The 23,424-nt window shown below is 51.4% G+C and overlaps 1 protein-coding gene across 1 annotated transcript in view; it reads left to right on the forward strand.

The window, feature by feature from the left end:
• Positions 1 to 23,424, forward strand: part of adgrv1 (adhesion G protein-coupled receptor V1) — a 138,424-nt gene that overhangs the window by 66,969 nt on the left and 48,031 nt on the right. Inside the window, exons 55-86 of the mRNA XM_079751739.1 lie at positions 71 to 293; positions 690 to 894; positions 1,094 to 1,240; positions 1,773 to 2,028; positions 2,741 to 2,943; positions 4,396 to 4,572; positions 4,717 to 4,899; positions 5,063 to 5,242; positions 5,711 to 5,875; positions 6,182 to 6,302; positions 6,563 to 6,686; positions 6,881 to 7,019; positions 7,118 to 7,303; positions 8,594 to 8,829; positions 8,931 to 9,079; positions 9,201 to 9,399; positions 9,734 to 9,953; positions 10,578 to 10,817; positions 11,316 to 11,465; positions 11,643 to 11,863; positions 12,224 to 12,491; positions 13,639 to 13,782; positions 14,856 to 15,027; positions 15,641 to 15,782; positions 16,465 to 16,861; positions 16,910 to 17,084; positions 17,533 to 17,805; positions 18,349 to 18,466; positions 18,819 to 18,990; positions 20,471 to 20,716; positions 21,432 to 21,848; positions 22,818 to 23,002. Coding sequence (XP_079607865.1) covers positions 71 to 293; positions 690 to 894; positions 1,094 to 1,240; positions 1,773 to 2,028; positions 2,741 to 2,943; positions 4,396 to 4,572; positions 4,717 to 4,899; positions 5,063 to 5,242; positions 5,711 to 5,875; positions 6,182 to 6,302; positions 6,563 to 6,686; positions 6,881 to 7,019; positions 7,118 to 7,303; positions 8,594 to 8,829; positions 8,931 to 9,079; positions 9,201 to 9,399; positions 9,734 to 9,953; positions 10,578 to 10,817; positions 11,316 to 11,465; positions 11,643 to 11,863; positions 12,224 to 12,491; positions 13,639 to 13,782; positions 14,856 to 15,027; positions 15,641 to 15,782; positions 16,465 to 16,861; positions 16,910 to 17,084; positions 17,533 to 17,805; positions 18,349 to 18,466; positions 18,819 to 18,990; positions 20,471 to 20,716; positions 21,432 to 21,848; positions 22,818 to 23,002 — 6,433 coding nt within the window. The remainder of the gene's footprint in view (positions 1 to 70; positions 294 to 689; positions 895 to 1,093; positions 1,241 to 1,772; positions 2,029 to 2,740; positions 2,944 to 4,395; positions 4,573 to 4,716; positions 4,900 to 5,062; positions 5,243 to 5,710; positions 5,876 to 6,181; positions 6,303 to 6,562; positions 6,687 to 6,880; positions 7,020 to 7,117; positions 7,304 to 8,593; positions 8,830 to 8,930; positions 9,080 to 9,200; positions 9,400 to 9,733; positions 9,954 to 10,577; positions 10,818 to 11,315; positions 11,466 to 11,642; positions 11,864 to 12,223; positions 12,492 to 13,638; positions 13,783 to 14,855; positions 15,028 to 15,640; positions 15,783 to 16,464; positions 16,862 to 16,909; positions 17,085 to 17,532; positions 17,806 to 18,348; positions 18,467 to 18,818; positions 18,991 to 20,470; positions 20,717 to 21,431; positions 21,849 to 22,817; positions 23,003 to 23,424) is intronic.

Consider the following 23,424-nt stretch of genomic DNA (forward strand, 5'->3'; position numbering starts at 1 on the left):
TGTGTGTGTGTGTCTGTATTTACGTACGTGCGTGCGTGTGTGTGTGTGTGTGTGTGTGTCCGCCCTCTAGCCTACGTGCTCTTGGCCGGCAGCAACAGCTCGCTCCTCTACTCCTGGGGCGCTGAGGAGGGCCAGTTCTCCCTGGTGCTGGGGGCCCCTGCGGCCCTCAGCTTCCTCTCCCTGGCCGTGACGTCGCTCGGCGCCTCCAGGACCCTCCTGGCCTCCAGCCGGGTCACCGGCTCCACGCTCTACCTGTTCACCTCCGTGTCCAACCAGTCTGACTTCATACCCAGGTGCCCGTTTTTATTTGGTTGGTTTGTTCTTCGCCTTACATGGCGATTTCTGATTTCTGATTCTGAGGTTGTTGTAGTGTATTACTATCGGAAAATATTACTTTTTAATTTACGTTTAGGGTATTTAACAGACGCTTTTATCCAAAGTGACTTACAACAATATATCGCTGTCGGTACAGTAAGGATGGTCATAAAAACAAGTGCCAAGCCCTAACAATCGCTAGGTTAACCCATTCCCCTTATACAACAGAGATAAATAGGATAAGATGCTAGAACATAAAATAAGTGCGTTAGAGGGGTGTTTTTATATTCATGGAAACTAACTGGACTTAATGCTCTGAGTAGACAGCCATGGTGCCTTCTGTGATCCTTCCCTCTCTCATTCCCCTGGTGTAGCCACGGCAAGCTGCGCTTTGCCCCCGGCGACAGTGAGCTGGAGATAGCGGTCAACGTTCTAGACGATGACATCCCAGAGAGGGAGGAGAACTTCCGGGTCGCTCTGAAGAATCCCAAGGGCGGGGCGGAGATTGGGTTCGGCGGTCAGGTGACAGTGATCATCCCGACCAATGACGACGCCCACGGAGTCGTCGGATTTGCCCTGGTATTGTGTCATCTATTGTTTTTTTGAGGGGGATTATTTATTCATGTTCTGGAAAAATAGTTCGGGTTTCAAATTGGTTTTGGAACATATCTTAATGATACCTACAGATGTAATATGGGTGATGTGTGTTTTCTTTTTGATTGTTGCCAATGTATTTAAGATAAATGGTTGAAAGTCCTTCTCTGCCGTCTTTGTGCAGGAGTCTCTGTACATGGAGGTGGAGGAGCTGGAGCAGAACAACCTGATCTCTCTGAAGGTGGAACGGTTGAGGGGGACCTTCGGCAGACTGACGGTCCACTGGGTCGCCAACGGCAGTCTGCCGGACATATTCCCCACCTCGGGAGTGGTGAGCCAGCCCATCCGGGAACCGCTTTTACAAACCGAAGTTCCCTATTTCTGGATTCACAAACATATTTAAAGCTGCGCTATGTAACTTTTCCAGTGCGGCCATTTACTAGATAAAAAAAAATTCATGACCTAAGAAGTTCGCCAGGATAAAACACGTCAATCCATCCAGGGATTTTTTTATCTATAAAGGGTTTTATTCTGGTCAACTTTTGACGCTCACCCCACCACGGCAAAATCTCATACGGCAGTAACTGTTAACTGTAGTTACACATCTTTCCACTAAAGGCTGCTTAATGGGATAACGTAGATAGTGCAGCTTTAATTAAAGAAGACTTACCACTTAATCACCATACCACCCGGAACACGGCCAATCTCATCTGATATCGGAAGCTAAGCAGGGTCGGTCCTTGTTAGTACTTGGATGGAAGACCATCTGGGAATACCAGGTGCTGTAAGCGAAACAAAAAGAAGGCTCAGAGTCACAGTTCCCAAACAAATCTCAACCCGTTCAACCTTTTCTTTCCCTGCAGGTGTTATTCTCCGAGGGCCAATCAGAGGCCGCCATCACGCTGTCCGTGGTGGCAGACGGCGTACCGGAGGGCAGGGAGCACGTGACGGTGGCGCTCATGGACGTCACCACCGTGGGTCTGGAGGAGCCGGCGCGGGCGGCCACCATCGCCCCGCGGCGGGCCCACGCCCTGCTCACCATCCTGGCCAACGGCTCGCCCTACGGGGTGATCGGCTGGCACATGGACTCGCTGTTCGCCAGGGTCCAGGAGCCCACAGGTGAGACACGGCCGCCGCTGGTATGCTCATGCGTCGGTCGGCCGCTGGGCTGGCGGGAACTAGGACATGATGTCATCAGGGCGCTCGGGCGCTACATCGGGCGATTTGTGGCGTGTCGCGCTATTCGGCACCGGTGGAGCAGTAGAATGTGCTAACTGCACATGTATTTGCAAAGGCAGCTATAAATACAAATGGAACATTTTAAATATATATATGTTATGAAAAGCTATGCAGTGTGTCTAATAATGAACTGTTTTAACATCAGGTCGTGTTTTTATTCGTGGTGAGCTCTTGTTTTTGTTTGTGTCCTGTCAACGTAGGAGTGGGATGTGTTTTTCTAGATTGGGTTTCTTTTTCGTGGGATGTCATGGTAACCACAATCTTGGATTTACTGTAAATGGGCAGGGGGGGGGGGTGTTACTCGTGGCTTCCAGGATTTGAAGTAAGAGAGGATTTATCTAAATCTGTGTCTTGGTAGCGGGCCTAGAATGTCAAAGAAGTCCATTGTAACATGACTGCGACCCACACGCTCTGCGCAATTATGCAAACCAACGTTTATTTTTAGCGTCTTGGCTTTGGCGTTGTTTTCGGAGCTGTTAAACCAAAACGCACTTTCTCCGCGTCAGTGAAGTCAAGCTTGTTGTGAAAATTGAAAATGGCAAACTAATTGGAAAATCCTTTCCCCCAATCCTTCCCCCCAAAATGACTCCAGGCTCTCCGATCAACGTGAGCCTCTCCATAGTGAGGGAGCAAGGCTCCTCGGGGAACGTGGAGGTCCACCTCCAGACCAGGCCCGCCCTATCACAGCTCCCGGCCAACCAGGCCTCTGCCGGACTGGACTATCTGGCCAGGGACGACACGGTGGTCATGGTGGACGGGGCGACCGTGGTCCTGGTCACCTTCACCATCATGCCGGTAAATACAGAATTCAGCGCGGTTCTAAGAAGCTAGGTCAAACCTACTACCTACTACCTCTACTGCAGATGTTCACTATACGTGATTATGCAGTTCCACGCGCCGTTGCATCCAGGAAATCGTCCTCTGGATTGTTTTTCCTTTGTTCAACCGCACACACCCCGACCCCCAGACCATCATCTGTCTGAAAATGATATAGCGCTACCTGAAGCTCCAACTCAAACCACTAGAGGGGGCTATCAGAAAACGTACAAAGGGCAGGTTTAATTATTGAATTATTAATTATTATTAGTTGAATACTTCAGGAAAAATAATCCGCAATGAATGTTGACAATTATCTATTGTTGGAGTGCCTTCCACCTTTCCTTTCCCTACTCTTGTTTATGAGCCGACTGTAAATGCCGACACTGGGCCAAGAACATTTGCACTACAGTTGGACGTCAGTCCGTGACAGAAGCCAGTACCATGCCTTTCATTGCTTTTTTTAAAAATCTTTTTTTACTTATTTGTTACCACAGAAAAAGCAAGTGCCGTGCTTACTTTGTGCTCAATGGCATTTCATCATACATCTCTGTCCACACTCAAATGTATCTCTCTCTTGTTCACTGCTCACATTACTCATTTTATAAATACATAGTGGTTCCTGTTTGCTCTGTTTCCCTTCATATCCATTTCTCTTTCCCGCCCTTCCTCCAAGCCACATTTCAGGGTCCATTGGGGTCCATGTTAAACCTCCCACTAATGGGACTGGTAATTATGTTGTGTTTAGGCTAGAAATGGGGGTGGGCGTGAGGTAATGGGGGGGGCATGGTTGCTGTCTTCAACAAGCAGCCTGGAGTGAACTCTAGAAACCCTTGTGTTCCAAACACCGGTAGCACATTCCATTCTCATGCTGCTCCCAATTCAAGATCCCTGCTATGTCCATGACCAGCAGTCGTTTAGACCAGTGGTTCTCAAAAGGGGGTACGCGTACCCCTATGGGTACTTTGGGGTACTGCAGGTGTACTCCAAAAAAATAAATAAAAATAACTCTAACCCTAACCCTGTTTCTCACTATATTTTGAGTTTTTGCACCCTTTTAATGTTAATTTTTTACACTGCCAAATAGAACGCACATACATTGTTTATGTTCACTCAAAAAATTTGCCCAAAAAATGTTTGTTGCAGTGAGGGGGTACTCTGGTGAAAAAATATCTTGGAGGGGGTACAACAGGAGAAATAGTTTGAATAACAAGGTTAGGACCAAGCAGGTATAACCAAGGTTAAGACCTCTGACTCCAAACATGTGAGAGTTTGAGTACGTTTGCTGGCAGATACGTTGGTCCAAGTCCCTTTCTGAAGGGATATAAGTTTGGTGTCGCCGTCCACACACATGTACCGACTACACTGTTGTTGTTTACCTACCCCCCCATCGTGCATAGGTTTGACATCGTGTTGTTTTCTTTGCTGCAGGATGATGTCCCGGAACTGGCGGAGAGTTTCCTGGTGAACATCACCAGCGTGGCGCTGGACGGGGATTCCACCGGGCCGGGCCGGCCCAGCCTGAAGAGGCCTGGCATGGAGGTCGCCGAGATCACCATCCAGGAGAACGACGACCCCAGGGGCATAGTGCAGCTCAACGTGTCTGAGGTTGGTGCCACATGACAGCACCAGGACAGACTTGAGATAGTACCGGGTGCCGCTAGACCCGTCGTTATTGAACAGTGTGAACCTCTGGCTTGCTGCTTGACGCTGGGTGGCTTTGTTGCTGATTTGAGGCCCTCTACTCTTCAGGAGGCCCCAGGGAGGGTTTTGGCCTATGAGATCGCACCACCGGACAATGTGTTCCGTCTTGGCGTGGCACGATTGGCCGGGACAACGGGGGAAATCGTTGTTTACTGGGAGGCTCAGCCAATCACGGCCAGCTTTGAGGACTTCAGTCCTTCCTCAGGGAATGTCAACTTAAAGGATGGACAGGTGAGTGACTCTGAAAGTCTCTGCAGTTAAAAGTAAAGATTATTCCAAAATGAACACCGTTCCTTTAGGGTCCTTAAAACATAACCCCATTCATAGTTATTCCCTCAACGATTTAAAAGATAGATGAAGATAAAGAACGGGATTTGTTTTTCCTTGTCTTAAGAGAGATGCCACGATTGACATCACCATCATCGATGACGAGGAGGTGGAGGTGGAGGAAACTTTCACGGTGTCTCTGCTGCGTGTGAATGGTGGAGCCCGGTTGGGGACGGTGACGTCCGTGATGGCCAGCATTCCGGCCAATGACTCTCCTCTGGGAAGATTTGGATTCCAGGACCAGGAAGTTAGTTCAGACATAAAAACCCTTACATTTTCCTCCCTCAAAAGCATTCTTAATAGTTCCCCAATGTAACTCATTTTATGACTTTATGTCATCCACATTGCTATATACCTCTTAAAGCTTAAACCTCTAGGGAACATCAATCCCTGATAACTTCCAGGTACTATTTGTGTTAGAATATTAGTCGGTTCAAGTGCAAAATAAGCCGTCAATATCCAGGAAGAGTACTTTAGCTATGAAACTACTGTATACCACCAAAAAGACGGACTCAGCAGGATTGTACCTTCTACATAAAGAAGTTAGCCATCTAATCTGGTCAATGGGAGTTTTGGGATTCTCCTACCAATACTAGCATATCATTAGCATCAAGAGAGCAGAAGCGAGTGCTTAATGTCCATAGCAACAGTGTCAATCACTGTACCCCGTCATCATCATCAACCGGCCAATCCCATCCGTTTCAACCCTGTTTAGGTTACAGTCAGCGAGCCCGAGTTCACAGACGACCCCGCTGCCGTGGCGACGCTCACGGTGCTCCGGAGTACAGGAGGCCGCGGTGCGGTGACGTTGGCATGGCAACTAGAAGACCTGGCCAGGGACGACCTCTCGCCTCTCAGTGGAACCCTTGTCTTTGCGGAGGTACGGCACAAAGCAGCGTAGCCTTATGTCATTAGCACATGGTTTTTGGAGGTTAATCCGGTGAATACATCGTTGTAATTTGGGAGAGTACGTGTTGACCTAGGTGTGGGAGATCCACGTAAGGACCATTAATGTATATATTAGATTTGCATGTGTTTTAATGTTTCTATTTCAATTGAGGAAAGTGAATAATAACCCGGCCTCGTCGTCATTAAGGAATTCTGCCGGGGAAATTTAAACGAGTCATGCTGGACGCATTGGGATGCAGATTTGAACCTCAACGTCTTCCACACTGTTCCCTCTCAGACGGAGTTCACTCAGAGCTTTGTGATCAGGGCGCTGGAAGACACTGCGCTGGAGAGAGTCGAGAGCTTCACGGTGCGGCTGTCCCCAGGCACCAGCGCGGCCGTCATCGACCCCTTAGCCGGTCAGTGGGTCAGGGGAGCCCCGAGCTCCGAATGTCGGTCCTATGAGGACGCCTCAGTGAAAGGGTCTCTTTGACACGGTCCATCTAGTTGAAGTTGAATCACTCAGTGAATGTGTTGACACTAGTTGGATTACAGAGAAGACCGGTGATTAGTTATTGACAACAACTGCTGCTGCTGACTGACCAGAGAGACACCCTAACATTCATGTTGACCTTTCCCCTCTCCTATACTGTGATGCATGTGTGTATACACACTGTAGGTCTGGCCAGCATCACCATCCAGGCCGACCGAGCGGCCTTGGGCATGGTGGGCGTGGCCGAGTCCTCCAGGGACGTTTTCATTGGTGAACCTGAGAGGGGATACAATGGGAGCACGGTGGTCAGGTACACAGGCAATGCTCAACCAGATAAATACGACGTCCATTTGTAGGTTTTGTTAAACGTAAGTTCTTTCACGTTTGTTTAAGTTTGTTTAAATTTGTGGATGCAATTAAAAATGTGTGTGTGTGTGTGTGTGCTTTTGTGGGTATGTGTGCGCTTGTGTGTGTGTGTGTGTGTGTGGGTGCTTGTGTCACCAGCCTCGTGCGGGGGCCAGGGGTCTACGGGGAGGTCCAGTTCTTCTGGAACATCGCTCCCGCTGACGCGACCGAGTTTGAGCAGATCTCCGGCGCCGTGACCATGCGAGACGGCCAATCCGCCGCCAGCATCACCCTTCAAGTACTCCACCCCCACCCTCCAATGTGACACCGTCACCCCTCCGTCCGGCCCCCCCGGGGTCCACCCTGACGGTGTTAACCCGCCCGCTGTGTCCCCAGGCGCTGGACGACGAGGTTCCCGAGGAGCGGCGGGTGTACCAGCTGACCCTGTCGGCCGGCACGCCCGGTCTGGACGTCAGCCCCTCGGCGAGCCGCGCCACGGTCACCATGGCAGCCAGCGACCACCCGCACGGCAGCTTCTCTTTCGCCCAGCGGGAAGTCGCCGTCACCGAGGGCGAGGGGCCGGTGAGACGCTTTGGTCGTTGACCGCGTTGTCTCTCAAGTTTTTGATCTCTGATGGTTAATCTTCAATTCTTCATTACCGGTTCGTCATTCAGTTCACTTCAATGTCATTTCTATAGCACTGAATCACAGGTCCAGTCTCAGAGGGCGTAGCAGGCCGCGTGTGTATGACGCCCCCCCCCCCCCCCGACCCTAGCCCCCCAAAGGGCGAGAAAAAACTCCCTTAATTAGAAGAGAGAAATCTGGAGGATGAGCACAGAGTGGGGGATCTCTCATTCCAGGGATGGTTAGGAGTGCATTGGGGGCCATAGTTGACATACATTCGTTCATACAGGCAAAACATTTTAAATGTGTGATGGGGGGCTGGCCGGTTAACTATAAGGAGGGTCCAGTCCATTCATTTTTACTTCATCCAATCAATCAACCAGACTTCGTCTTCTTCGATTACTCATGTCCGACTCTTCCTCTTCAACCAGTGGTCGAGTTGTAAAAAAAAGCCAGGGGGGATGGTGGATTTTAACTTTTAGGGACAGATCATTTGTGCTGATGACAGCGCATATGGTGGGAGACCAACGTGTGATGATAATAATAATTATAATAATAATAATTATTATTATTATTATTATTATTATATTATATATTTTATCCCCAAAAACGCAGCTGATCGGACGCATCACACGATTCGGAGGCATGCATCACATTTAAGGATTTTAAAAAGTGATTATTTTTCTATTTTTTTCCTAAATGCATTCGGCAGAGGAGGGAGACTAGCGTTGCTCACGGGTTGGAATGAAAGGGAGAAAAGGGGACAGAGTTGCCTGCGGAAGCGATGTCCGAGATGCAGATACAGCTTCACGCTACCAGCGTCTGTCTCGTACGGTGTGGAATGAGAGCTCGTTAAGGCACTACTGGCAAGCACGCAGGCGCGCCGCGAGCGTGCCTGCGTGCCTGCGTGCTTGCGCAATAGCATACTGCCCGAGAATGCAGTATCGCTGTCAAATCTGTCCCTGGGAAAAGTAACGTTGCGCCGAATTGAAAAAGGAAACCGCTATAATGAAATAGCAGTTATATTTCCACATTAATTGATAAAATAACAGGGGATGGGAAGGGGGGATGGCTATTTCAGATGGGGGATGATTTTGATCATTTTAATTCCAAAGGGGGATGCCATCCCCCCTCATCCCCCCTCAACTCGAGTGCTGTCTTCAACCCATCATCCACCAGTCGATCTCCATGTCGTCGCGTCCAGTTCCTCCTCTGTGATTCCCGACGCTCATGTGAGTTTCCCCACAGGTGAACGTGACGTTGGTCCGCTCCGGGGGCAGCCTGGGAGAGGTGGCCCTCAGCTACGAGACGTCAGGCGGCTCTGCCTCCAGCGGGCTGGACTTCAGCCCCGAGGCCGGCCGGCTGCTGTTCGCACCGGGCCAGACGTCAAAGGAAGTCCTGCTGCGCATCGCTGACGACGTCCTGCCGGAAGGGCCCGAGGAGTTTCACCTCAACATCACGAGCGTGGCGCTTCTCAACGTCAGGTAGCGGCTTGTGGAGAACAGTTGACTATGGTAGAGGATGTGAAATGGAAGTCCCGTCGGGGACTAACATCACGTGTACTCTGTCTCCCTCTGGTGGTCAGTGGCGTGGACTACACAGTGAGGGAGTCGGGGCTCCAGTTGGATCTGCCTCCGACGGTAGGGAACATCTCCTCAGTCATCGTGGTCATACTGAAGAACGACAACGCAGAGGGCATTCTGGAGTTCCACCCGGACCACCTCGACATCATAGGTGGGTGGTCTTTATCAATGTTTTGATTATTATCAGTTTGTGATTGATTGTTGTTCCAATAAGGTTTAATCGTATTACAATGCATTTCTTCTTCTTTTACATTGCATATATTCCTCTGTAGTGGAGGAGGATGCGGGGTATCTGGTGATCCCTGTGCTGAGGTTGGGGGGTCAGTGGGGGCAGGTATCGGCTCAGTACGTCTCCAGGGGTCTGAGCGCGACCCCTGACCTGGACTACTTCCTGTCCAACGGGTCGGTCACCTTCAGCCACGGGCAGGACACCAGCTTCATCAACATCACCATCATGGACGACCTGGACAGGTGAGTGGAGAGATGGACGGGCCTGGACGAACAGACTGAACAGGAGCTGATGTTTTTAGTAAAGAAAAAGCAACATGCTTATCAATCAACAAACATTCCATAAATACATATACATCAACAAACAGTCATAGCAACGAATGCAAAAACCCAATGTATATGATTCCTCTTCCCACCCACAACCCATTCAAAACAAGTGCTAACGTTTTTTCAGATTTTGGTCACAGTAATTATTTATCTGTAGGTCAAGGTTTTTTATTAGGGCAGATCTTTTGAATAAAAACTGTCTGTACACTTTACAGTACCTACATGTGTTCTGTATATGTTTTTCCTGCAGTGAAGCCGCTGAGATCTTCGAGGTGCTGCTGTCTCGAGCCACCGGGGGAGCTGTCCTGGGCGCCAACTCGGTTGCCCGGGTAACCATCGCCAAAAGTGACTCTCTGAGCGGGCTCGTGCGTTTCCTCAACGAGAGCCGCATTACTCTGGTGAACCCCAACGAGACGCTCTCGCTCACCCTCGTCCTGGAGAGAGCAGGAGGATTCGTGGGAAATGCAACGGTAAGAACGAACACCGTTGAACGTTTTTACATGCTGTTAACTCTCATGGTTAAAGGACGGCATCCATATTGCATACAGCATTTAACTAGCAGATAGCATTTCTAACTTTGGCCACTAAAAAAACTTTACAATAAGCGCCTCACATTCCTCCGTGCATGCACACATTTGTACACCGACGGCGGTGTCACCATACAAGGGACCACCAAGCTCTTCTGCAGCAGTTTAGGGTTAGATGTCTTGCTCAGGGACACCTCAACACTTATCTATGATGAACTGGGGATCTAACAACAGACCTTCCGGTTACCAGACGACCTGCCACCTCAATTCAGACAACAGCAGTTGTTTAATGGCTCTTTTAACATAAACCCCTCTGACTTTTGTCTGGATAATATCTTCTTATTGATTGAGAAGACTCTATACCCCTTTACACTTTGATGTAAAGGGGTATAGAGTGAATTGTCATTCATTAATTCAGGAGCATGTAGGGGTCTCTGCATCTCGCCCTAGGGATGCCTACAGGTCAGACTACGGAGATAGGGGTCTGAATCCAAAACCTTTGACCATCCTGCCTATAAATCCCCCGCCCTAATCGATCCTCAACCCAAACACCGGTTCTCCTTCTAGGTGGCGTGGCACATCCTGGGCCCCAACAGCAGGGAGCCCCTCCCACCGCTCAACCAGGACTTCCTGGAGCCCGTCAACGGCTCCTTCTACCTGGGCGACGGGGAGGAAGGGGTCCACGCCATCCGGCTGACCCTGCTTCCCCACGGGGAGGTGGAGGTGGAGGAGGTGTTCACGGTCCAGCTCAGCATCCTGTCCGGGGAGGTGGACGTGGACCCCGGGGCCGGGGCAGTCCAGCTTCAGGTGGGTCCAGGTCTCTCACGATCTCTCTCGGTCGTGGTTCACTGCTGAATGCCTTGACCGCTTGAGGAGCACAGAGTTAAGGGCTGATTATGGTTCCACGTCGACGCGACACAAGGACTACGCAGACGCTTTGACATAGTCGTGAACCTGTTTTGGTCTTGCTTCTGGTTTTAGTGAGCGGACTAATCACAGCCATTGTTGCTGCGTTGCCTCGACGCAAGGTTACAATTTGTGGGAGGCGCACGTCAGGCCCTTGTGGTGGATGCAAGGAGGGTCTGCAATGACGTAAGAGGTCCTTGCGTTGCGTCGATTTGGACACATAATCAGCCCTTAAGAGTTCACTTCAAGTGTTGCTCGGTGGCGGCTCTTTATAGCTTGATGTGGGAGGACACTAGGAGAACACAACATGACAGGAGCTGCAGGAATGCGCTCTGTTTGATTTATTTATTTTTTTCCTTAGCCATTTCTGTTGAATTGAATGCTGTGGTTGTCCTCCAGATTGAGAAGTTCGGTGACCCTAATGGCATCGTCCAGTTTGATGAGGCGGCGCTGAGCGAGCAGGTCTACGATGAGCCCGCTGACGTCCAGGGCCCGCTCAACATCTCACTGCTGCTCAGACGGAGAGAGGGCGTCATGGGAAACATAACGGTAACAGCACCTAGACAAAAGTAGTGCTTTAGAAGTATAAAGTAAACTATATCCTGGTCTTAATTTCCCTATTATCTTTCCATTCATCCTCCTTCTCCACCTCCATATTGGTCTGCATTGAACTCCTTTGTCCCCTCTTCATTTTCTTTCAACCCGTTCTCCTTCTCCCCTCCTCAGATCCACTGGGAGATCCAAAGTGAGTCAGACCTGGTCGGTGACTTCCTGAGCGCGGCCGGGGCTGTAGTTATCCTGGTTGGCCAGCGGGAGGCACTGTTGCTCCTCAGCCTGATGCCCGACACGGTGCCCGAGGTGGAGGAGCTGTACATGGTCAGGCTCACAGGCGTGGAGGGGGGCGCCACCCTGGACGGCAACCCCAACCTCACCAGTACACGCATCAGGTGGGGGGTTCACCTCATCTCGTCAAACACACCAGCCCGACCAAAACTGACATTTTTATAAATGTACCTTTTGCCATGCCATGGTTTGGCAAGATTTAATAAGATTTAATAAGAACCGTATGCAAAAAGTCAAATGACCATTTACATTTACATTAACATTTAGGGTGTTGAGCAGACAATTACGATAAGTACATTGAGCCAGTCAAATAAAATAGCTTAGTACACATATTTGGTTTACCACTGATCATTTTCTTAGCGAACATGACTTCTAAGACATCTAAACTGGAAACAGACTTGGCGTAGCATCTTTCAGGCAGTCAACATGCTAACACCAACGTGCTAACACCCACATGTCCCCAGGGTGCGGGCGAACGATGAGCCTCACGGCGTGTTCTCCCTGGACCCCGGCCAGCGGGCCGTGGGGGTGGGGGGCCCCGGGGCCGAGCCGGCCCGGTTCCTGCTCCTGAACGTCACGCGGTCGGGGGGGCTGTTTGGCAACGCCAGCGTGGGCTATGAGGTCAGCGGCGGGCCGGAGGTCCAGGCTCTGCTAGGAGACAGAGCCACGGGCAGGGTCCTGCTGCCGGAGGGGGAGTCCTCCGTCTCCATCACACTGTTGCTTAGCAACCAGGTGAGCTGCAATGCCCTTAACACGTTCTGAAGTGAACCCCTCCACGACAAACACGAACATCGAGTCATGGTATATGTAAAAAGTTGTAAATTCACCCAGACAAGATCAACATTTTGTCATAGTTTAACAGCAGGGTTCATGCCTATCCATTATTGTTTATATATTAGACATGCCTCTAAGTTTGTACTCTGTATCATCAGCTTAGCACTGACAATCAATGCTGTATTTGTAAATGATGTCATCAAGGGGAAGTGTAGAGACAGAAAAGAGCATAGGACCAAGAAACGATCCCTGGGGTACACCAAACTTATTTAAAAAAATTCTGAAATTGTATTATTGTAACTTACATGGTGAGTTATATTTGATCAATATGAATGAAGCCATGAGAGCACTGTTCCCTGGATACTAATATTCTTCTCATAGTGGCTGTGGTCCACGGTTTCAGAAGCTGCCCTCGAGTCATGAGGCAGCCACCATGATGCTCAGTCAGAATCAACTGTCATTAGCAGATCATTGACTACTGTGTTCCACGCTGTTTCAGAAGAATGACAGGAAATGAAAGCCTGATTGAATTTGATCAAAAGGATGATTGTTAGATAAGTAGTAAATTGGTCAGCGATACCCTTTCGAAGTAATTTCGACATAAATGGTTGATTTGTAATTGGTTTGTAATTTGCAAATCAATATTCAAGTATTTCAAGCTGTTTGATAATGGCACTTTTAACAGGGGAGGGCACAGATCCCAAGGAAAGTGACCTTTTGATAATATCAAGAATAGGATAATTGAAATCATGAAACAGTTTCGTAAAAGCATTAGATGGTATAGGGTCTATTACACAGGTTGCATGTTTGGGAGCAGTTAGGAGCCAATCAAGCCCAGAGGGGAACAGCCACCATTCTGAGAAGACCCTGGTCCAATTACCATCTCTCTAATTGAGTCAAATGTATTTTTAAAGAACTCCAGACAATCATCAGCATTGAATAAAGAACCGGAGGCAGGAGTATTCTCTCAGAGCATCAAATAGAAACTGTGTTTTATTTGTATTAATGTCAATCTAGTTTGATAGATATGCTGTGCTAGCAGCTGAGATTAGATACCTACGACACACCCTGTCGTTTATAGTCTCAACTCCATGTGTGAGCGCAGGTGTTCCTGGCCATCGGGGAGAACTTCACTGTGCTACTGACGGACGTGAGACTGGTCAGCCCTCTCCTCAGCACCCCACCTCGTCTCTCCTCGGACTCCACGGTTGCCATGGTGACGGCCGGGGAAGAGGCTGCCAACACTGAAGTGAGTCCACAACGCAGCTTTCTTCACTCTGAATAATTCACTGACGGAATGTGATCACCAACAATAACAGATTACATTACCTTACACGTATTTAGCTGATGCTTTCGTCCAAAGCGACATACCTGTAAGTGCTCTCGACACTGAAGACGCAACCCTAAAAGTAAAAACAATTAATGAAATAAGCAAAGTGCTTATTTCATTAATTGTAGTATTACAGATTATACAGATTAATGCAGCACTTAATTACAGATTAAGTGCTGCATTACAGATTATATCTTTTTTTGTGAATGGGTGTTTGTTGAACTGATATAAACCGCCTGTTATTTCGGAATGAGCGTGCTTGGATCTGATTCATTGTGTTCGCCCTATCGACTTTTATGTCACTTTGAATTTACATTGAATATTATGGCCAACCCCCGGTCATAACTTGATTTCTGCGGTCGGTAACCTAATTCACATCCCCGGCTCCGCTGTCAACAATTAGCTTTGTCAGGACTTGTAAATTGAAACAAATCGCGCTATAGCGAGTGTCAGAATCTAATAAAGGGAGAGTGATTGTGTGTTCAAATCTATTTTAGGCCCAGTCTTCTAACCGCCCAACGCTGTCAATGTCCATAGAAGCAATCGGGGCCATTGTCCTGTGAGGCTCCATCCCAAAAGAATCTTGGTTCCAGCAGTCCAACTCTGTTAGAGCAGACCATCTGGGGAGATGGCTTGTAGCCGGGGGCCAAGAACCAAACACAGCCAGGGGCCGATTACACCTTGTTTTTTCGTTAAGGAGGCGTTTTACTGAGGAAAACTCATTTGCGCGAGTGGATGATCCTTCAGAAGGGGATTTTAATAAGAGTATTTCCACAGTGGTAAGACTAAAAAGTGTTGACTCGACCACTGCTGGCCGACGGTTCCCTGCCTCCAGCAACACGATTAGTCGATCCAAATATGGAGGAAATGAAAAGAAAGAGATTTGTGATTTGAGGTCAGATTATAATGTTAAGTTGGATTTGTGAGACTCATCCGAAATAAACCCCTGATTACTTCCATTATCTCCTCCCTCCCTGTGTGCGGCCCCCCAGGTCGGCTTTGCCTCGGCGGTCCTCCAGGTGTCTAGCCTGGAGACGGGGCAGTGCGAGGCCAGAGTGACCCGGACAGGCCTCTTCGGGGGGGTCACCGTGGACTGGAGAACGGGGTACCCTCCGGGCCAGGCTCCGCCCGGGTTCACCCCCGGAGCCGTCAGCCCAACAGCAGGTACGGCCCGACAGATAACTGACTTAACCACCTCTCTACTGCTGCTGCTGTGCATTCACAACGGTACCGCTGGATCCTTAACATTAGGAAAGGTCTTCAGTGCTCATCGCTGAATGTTAACTGTCCATAGAACACAAGGTCATGTACATAAAGTTAACCAAAGTTTCAATGTTGTCCTAAGGGGTTTCACGCACAACAAGCTATCCCACCAATCGTGCTTTCCAATGATCCTTTGTGCCGTGCATTGTATGGCGTCAAAGCCATTCCTGACATTATGATTGACATGATCGGCATCTGACTGAGCCGTACTGTTACACCTTGTTACCTGTTGCACAAAAAATGTTGACGCTGAATTTTTATTTTACACAACCCAGTACTATTTTATACCGCACAGAGTTATTCATGGGTCAAGCTCACTGCGTGCGTTTTGGTCGCACGTTCTTGATTTTTTTCAACAAGTGCAGACCTCTAGACAGAACACAGAACCCAGTGCATTGCGCAGACTCCTTGTGAACCGCTGCACATCCCCGCAGCCTGTATGGTCGCGGCTCAAAGGTCTGCTGTTGTCAGAGCAGCTGTCCGTCCGTCACGCAGCTGTCCCCCGCTCCTCCAGGCTCCGTCACCCTGGCCCACGGCGAGAGGAGCCGGCCCATCGCGCTGACCGCTCCGTGGAACCCCTCGGCACCGGCGGCCTTCGCCATTCATCTGACTGCTGCCAGTCCCGGCACCAACACCACAGCAGCTGTCCAGCTCAGGTGAATACCCAGCATTCATAGCGTCCTGTGAGAGCTCATGTAACATTTACATTTACATATAGGGCGTTTAGCTGACGCTTTCATCCAAAGCGACTTAGAATAAGTACATTTGTCGGAAGAAAGAGAAACAACAGTATTTCGCTGTAGGTACAGTTATGATGTTCATAGAACCAAGTGCCAAGCACTAACAATCGCTAGGTTAACCCATTCCCTGTATAAAATATATAGATAGAATGTCATAGGATAGGATGGTTTGCAACACCACATTGTGTACAGTCCAGGGAGAGATGAATGGTTTAAAGGTCCCATGACATGCCACCAGGTGTGAGTGTGATTAGCCGTTGAAAATCGAAAATTTGAAAATTTGAAAATCTGGCTCTTACGACATCACAGGTGGGCGTGTCCACCTAGATGTGTGCTGGATAGATCAGTCTGTAGCAAACGTTGCTCATCTATCCGTCACACATCTAGGTGGACACGCCCACCTGTGATGTCATAAGAGACATATCATGGGACCTTTAATACTCTGCAGTGATGCCTGTGCATTAACACATCAGCACTAAAGGGAAAGATGGGGCTGATTGAATCAGTGCATGCATGGTTGCACGGGAATAGTTAGTTATTTTCTGATGGCTTCTACGTAAAGTAAGTGGTGTTGAGGACGCGTGACTCCGCCCCTCAGGCCTGGCTTCACGGTGGCCGAGGTGGAGCCGCTGGGCGTGTACCGGTTCACCCGCGAGTCCCGGCAGGTGCTGGTCGACGAGGGCGCCCAGAATGTCACGCTCCACGTCCAGCGTCTGTACGGCGGCCGCGGCGGCCGCGCCGTCCTGTCCTACGCCACCGCCTCGGGCAGCGCCACGGCGGACGAGGACTTTGGCGCCGTGGCGGACGGCCAGGTCGCCTTCAACTCGCCGCTCCAGACCAGCGCCTCGCTGCGGCTCGCCATCGCAAACGACTCGCTCGCCGAACCCGACGAGGTCTTCTACGTCAACCTGACCGACGTGCGGGCGCTGGGGGCGGCGCCCGGCGCCCGACCACGCATCGCCCCGGGGCAGAGCGTGGCCCGGGTCACCATCAGGGCCAGCAATGCCACCGGAGGAGGAGACGGAGGAGACGGAGGAGACGGAGATGGAGGAGGTGGAGGAGTGCTGAGCATCGGGCCCGCCCTGGTCCACACGGAGGAGGACCGGGAGCAGGACGGCGTGGAGGAGAAGAGGGTGGAGCTGAGGGTCCGCAGGGCCGCCGGGCCGGGCGGGGCCGGCCTGGAAACCCCCGTCAGCGTCCGGGTCCACGCCTACGGAGGTGGGCTGTAGTTGTTGTTGTTGTTGTTGTTGTTGTTGTTGTTATGTTGGGTTTGTTTGGGATTTCATTTGATGGCCTTATTCTTTAATATATATAAAGTGTTATTTCGGTTATTTGCTATCACTTCTAAGTAACACGTCAGCTTGTTACACACAGAAAAAAGTATCAGTTATTGTGGTTAGTTTTTGGGTTGGGGTTTGTTTTGGGTTAGGGTTTGTTTAGAGGATGTGAAGTCATTGGTTAAAATGTTACCAATCATTTCATTATTGTGAACAAAGGAATTTGATAGTGTTATAATAACAGTATTGTTTAAGGAGAAGAGCAGCAGGTGAAAGGTAACCCTACGGCCAACATTAAAGGGTGTGGTCTCCGGCACTATAAACGTCCCCGCGCTTCCGTCCTATCAGCCTCCTCTTGTACCCTCTGACCGCCGGTGGTCTCCCTCTAGGCGGAGTCACGGTGACCACCGAGCTCCCCTTTGCTCTGGACTACAACGGCACCCTGGCCCAGGAGGGGCAGGACTTCGAGCTGGCCTCCCGGGTGGTGAGCCTGCAGGCCGGGCAGAGCGAGGCGGCGGTGGTGCTGCTCATCCTGGACGACTCGGAGCCCGAGGGCCAGGAGGCCTTCTTCGTCTACCTCGCCGACCCCGAGGGAGGGGGGCAGGTCACCGACCGCACCGACCAGCAGGGCTTCGGGGCCTTCGCCAAGATTGTCATCCTCGGTGAGATGTGGATTTGTTTTTCTTGTTGTCTTGTGTGTGTGTGCGACTGAAGCGCACATTGGCTTGTTTGTGTTCAGTCGTTTTGGCAGACACTTCATCCCAAGCCGCCTCTGAATCCAGACGTCCTTGAGGGTAGGGAATGTTGGGCTTCTTGGAGAAGTATGCGGACATCGGTGTTGAACCCAGAACCTTTCAGCTGGGGGTGGAACCATTATCCCCCGTTAATTGATGGTTTACAAACAACCTTTTCATCAAGAAATAAGATGAGGGTTCCTTGCCTGTTGAAAGGTCAGTCCGTAGTTGTCATGGATATGGCCCAGTTCTGCCACTACAATTTGACCCGGACGTTTGCCTCTGCCCTCAACAACCAATGGGGGGTCCGGACCTTAAGAGGGGGGTGGGGACGATGTTTGGATCATTGTACATGAAGGCATCACACGGGTGTGGTTAATGGTCGGGGAACCAGTTGAAACCGTTGCGTATCATCACTCCCTCACCTCCCTCCCTCCCTCCCTCCCTCCCCCCTGGTCCCCCCCATCCCAGGGAGCGACTTCCACAACGGCATCGTGGGCTTCGGCCGGGGGTCCCTGGTGGGTCAGACCCTGGACGAGGACTCTGAGAATAGGACCGCCGAGCTGGTCCTGCAGAGACAGGAGAACAGGTAGCGGGACCGACCCCATTACACCCGCCAGGATTCACACTCACAGTTCCTCTTCAGCTACCTGTCACTATTACTCTGCCCAAGAGGTAGATACAGGAATATATATTAACAGGAATTACATTTAAGTACAAATATGAACAGGAAAATAGTAGGGCCAATTAAATAATAATATTGAAAACATTGTATTTATAATCACAATGATGAATGATAGAATGAGGAAATACCTGTGTGTGTGTGTGTGTTAGTGTCTCCGGTGTGTGCTTTCACACGCCATAGGACCTTGCTATTGTTTGCGCTGTACTCTGGTGTAGACCTGACTCCCCCCCCCCCTCGCTGTCCCCCCTGTGAGCAGAGCCTTCGAGGACGTGCAGGTCTTCTGGAGAGCCACCTTCAGCGCGGCGGCCCCATCGTCGGTCAGCGGGGGGGTGAACCTGACCCGGGAGCTGCTCTTCACTTCGGGCGTCGTGCTGTGCCTGAGGGGTCAGACGCGCTGTGTCCTCACGCTGGAGGTCCGGCCCGACGAGGTCAGTCCGCTAACGTGAGACGTGACACACCTGCAGTGTGGCTGTTACCCAACCTCAGGGGCCAGGGCGCCCTGACCCTCACCCTAAAGAATTCATGGCTCCACAAATGTGTACATGTGGAGCGTTGCTTATGGGGTTAGTTATGTGGATTTGGACTCGACAGTCGAACGTCTGAGCTACGCTAGTTATTTGACACTTTGTTTTTTGATAAATAATGTCATGAATCATGTTTGATGAATTATTCCAAAGGTTTCAATGTTGCCATACATGGACTGCCTTGATGCTGCTACTTGGGTGGCGCGATTCGCTTACGTTTACTGGGTGGTTGAGTGGCTGGTCGGGGTAGAAGGATGTACCGGGGGGGGGGAGTATGCGTGCTGCATTGGGGATTCAAGGATTGGTCACGGACCAATAGAGGTTAGGAATGGGGACTCCCAGTGTGAAGTTGAGTGTCTCCGTCCCCATCGTCTGCAGCCTAGCTTTAGATGCATCACCCCTACTTGCTCATGAATAATATGCAGGTGTGAAAAGCATCTCAACAGTAGTGAACATAATAATTCATGGCAGGGTATTCAGACGCATACAGTGTTAACAAATGGATCCCATGTGTGCGTGGGACTGTGGCGCGTGTTAAACATGACTCACTTTGAACGGTGACATGCTTACAACACGCAGTGGCTCTGTGGGAGCGGACAATCGGAGCGGTGGTTGAGTGGGTGGTCCTGACGCATCGCGGCCCTCCTTCGCCGTGTTTAACATTCATCAGAGCAGGCTCCCCCGAGCAGGAACAGAACACGTCTGTAGCCACACTGCCCCCTCTTCTCCTCTATCCTGAACGGCTTCTGGTTTCTCCCTGGTGTGGGTCAGGTGACACCGTGCCAGGAGACGGCGTGGGTGTAGCATGTCAGCAGAGGAACAGTCTATTCAGTTTGCGATGTCTCTGTAACGGACCGGCCTGTCATGGGTTTAATGGGGAGTTCTCGGCAGTCTTTGCACACATAGAAACAAATAACAGAAGAATTAGGAGAACCAAGAACAAGGCTGTGTTCCAAATTGCATGCTTTTCCTTTTTACTTGTAGTACCTACTGCAGCTACCCTTAGAAAGTACGTACTGTTGAACACAGTATGCATACAATTGGACATGCTACAGGTGATGTCACTGATTAGTACACCTGGGGTGCACTAATCATGGGTGCCACCCATGTTTCTTCTGCCGTGCAGAGGATTATGGGGCAGAATACCGTCCCACAATTTGGCTTGCAGACTACGAAACCCGACCGGATGTCATACAACATCCGGGTATTTTTGGCACGCTGCATATTCCACACAATGTATTTGGACACGCAAAGTATTTTTCTGGCCTACTAAATGTTATGTTGGCACTGGTACTGGAACACGGGGTAGGAGGGATCCAGGGGGTCAAGCCCTTTCCTCATCCTCATCCTGATCCCGTGACTTCTCCTTCTCCCTGCGTGCTAGGAGCCAGAGGGTCGGAGCTGGTTCCTGGTGGAGATCTACCAGGTGGGCTCCGGGGCCGCCATCAACCAGACGGCTCGCTTCGCCAACGTCACCCTGGCCGAGAGCGACACCCCCCCCGGCGGCCTGATCTACTTTGCGGCGGGCTCCCGGCTGCCCGTGGCCACGCTGAAGACCACGCGGCTCGACCTGCAGGTCCACAGGCAGGCCAGCGAGGCCGGCGTCCTGTCGCTGCGGTACCGCACGCTGGTGAGTGGGGCCCCGGAGAGGCGCACAGAGGGGCGGGCAACCTGTGGAACAATGGCGTCATGCTAATGGGTCGTTTCATAGGGTTGTGGTCGTTGTTCAGTATGGATCCTTTAATAAATGCTGATAATCGCACTCTGGACTTGCACTTTATCATCTGTTATTATATTTGTTGATCACACACACTGGAACGCTGAGACAAATTCGTACTATGTTCTGCATAAAATGGCAATAATAAAGGATCCTGAATCCTGAATCAAGCAATCTCTCCGTATCATCCGTCCTTCCATCCATCCCATCTTTCTCATCCACCCACCATCCCCCTCCTCCCTCCCCCTGTCCCCTCCCTCCCTCCGTCCCCTCCCTCCCCCTGTCCCCTCCCTCCCTCCATCCCCCTCCCTCCCTCCCTCCCTCCATCCCCCTTCTCCCTCCCTCCGTCCCCTCCCTCCCTCCGTCCCCTCCCTCCCTCCATCCCCCTTCTCCCTCCCTCCCTCCCCCCCCTCCCTCCCTCCCTCCCCCTGTCCCCTCCCTCCCTCCATCCCCCTTCTCCCTCCATCCCCCTTCTCCCTCCCTCCCCCTGTCCCCTCCCTCCCTCCCTCCCTCCCCCCCCTCCCTCCCTCCCTCCTTCCCCCTGTCCCCTCCCTCCCCCCCCCTCCCTCCCTCCCTCCCCCCCCCTCCCTCCCTCCACCCCCCTTCTCCCTGCCTCCATCCCCTGCAGGTGCTTTCCCAGCCCGAGGCAGTGGGCCGCTCCATGATATGGCCCGCGGTCGCCGGCCGGGACTTCCTCCAGCAGGAGGAAGAGCTGACCTTCGCCCGGGGCCAGAGCAGCGCCACGCTGTCGGTGACCCTGACCCCGGGCCAGGCCTCGCCCGGGCCCACCCCCAAGCGCTTCCGGGTGGAGCTCCACGACGCGTCGGGCGGGGCCAGGGTGCACCCGCAGTTCGGCGTGGCCAACGTCACCCTGGTGGCGGACGCGGAGGCCGCGGCGGTGTGGGCGCTTCTGGACCAGCTGCAGACGCTCCAGCAGCCGCTGGACGCGGCCGTGATGGACGGCGTGCTGCAGGGGCTGATCAACAAGTCCACGGCGCTGCTCGCCCCCGAGCAGACCACCGCCTTGCTGGTGGCGCTGGGGAAGGTGAGAGGGAGAGAGAGGGAGGGAGAGAGGGGGGGAGAGGGGGAGAGAGAGGGGGAGGGAGGGAGAGTGGGGTAGGGGTTGAGAGAGGGAGAGGGAGGGAGGGAGAGAGAGAGGGGGAAAGAGAGGGAGAGAAAGAGAGAGAGAGAGAGTGGGAGAGAGAGAGAGTGGGAGAGAGAAAGAGAAAGAAAGAAAGAGAAAGATGGCCTCTAGAGTCATGAATAAACAATTTGATTTGTCTTTCATTGATCCTTCTGTAAAGGAGCCACGTCTGACTGGTGGGGTTCTGGTGTTGGTGGGTTCTCTGTCCTTGTCCTTGCTGCTAAAGGAACTCTCCTATGAGTGGGATTACAGAAATGTTCCACAGTGGTCCGTCAATGACGTCGACTGTAGTTGCCAAACTAAAGGCCCTGTAGGTCCGTGGGAAGTTTCTATCGTGCAGACAGACAGCCCTCTCGGTCGATGCTCCCAGTAGTCACTCGTCACTGGAGCCTCTCTGATCCTATTGTCTCCTCATCAGGCTCTCTGGCGGCCATCAGGCCAGCGTCCTGCCGCTGTGACCCAGTAGGAAAGCAGAGCGAAGGGGCAGGAAGGAAGCGGAGAAGCGAGGAGTTGTTTAGATGAGAAGGAGTAGGCGGAGGAGTGCAAGCGAGAGAACGAAGGCGAGACGAGAGAAAGATGTTAAGCAGAAAGATCAGAGCTGGTGAGACGAGGAGGAGCAAGTGTTTATTTTAACACCGGGACCAAAGGAAAGGTTTTCCTTAAGCATAACAGAATGTTTATCTTAAGCGTAAACTTTCAGCTGGAATCACTGTGACTTGCATAATCATGTCATACACATGACATGACACATAGGCTTATTTGGCAAATATGCATGCACACACACACACACACACACACTCACACACCTAACAACGAGTCAGTCCCTTTGTCCATAACGTTGACACGCCGGGTGCGTTTCCCCGGGAGCAGGTCCTGGCGGAGGCGGAGGGGAACCCCCTACAGGAAAGCAGTCGTGGGCTGACCTACGACCTGCTCTGCGCCATGGCCAACCCCAGCCAGAGAGACACCCGGGGCCTCAGCCAGTTGTCCGCGCTGGCCGAGCGGTTCGCCTTCTCCCTTCTGACCGGGAGCCGGTGTGGAGAGCCCGGGAAGCGGTCAGTATCCCCCCCCAAATAGGAACACGATCCATCGAAGCTTTTCTTTTTCCAGGATGTGGGGAGATTCGACTCCCCGATGCTCCGGGGTAACCCGAATATGTCGGGGAAAAGAGTTTGAATCTGAAGTCAATAATGAATGGACTGCGTTGATATAGCGCTTTTCAGACCTGTGTCCGCTCAAAGCGCTTTCCATTGATTGCCTGACCCTGTCATGCACACTCCCATGCACCGACGACGCTGGCCACCATACAGGGTAGCGTCAGGTGTCTTGCTCAGGGGCACCTCGGCAATCCACTCCGCCTTCTGAGCCACTGACGCCCTCTGAGTACAGAAATATGTATTTCTTGCTGCCTGGAATGTAACGGTGAATGAGTTAGAGGGGCGGTCGTCGATTGTGCGAGGGATTTCCTCTGAGGCTA

This window comes from Pollachius pollachius (genome assembly GCF_949987615.1).
Source record: "Pollachius pollachius genome assembly, chromosome: 1".
Classification (NCBI taxonomy): Eukaryota; Metazoa; Chordata; class Actinopteri; order Gadiformes; family Gadidae; genus Pollachius; species Pollachius pollachius.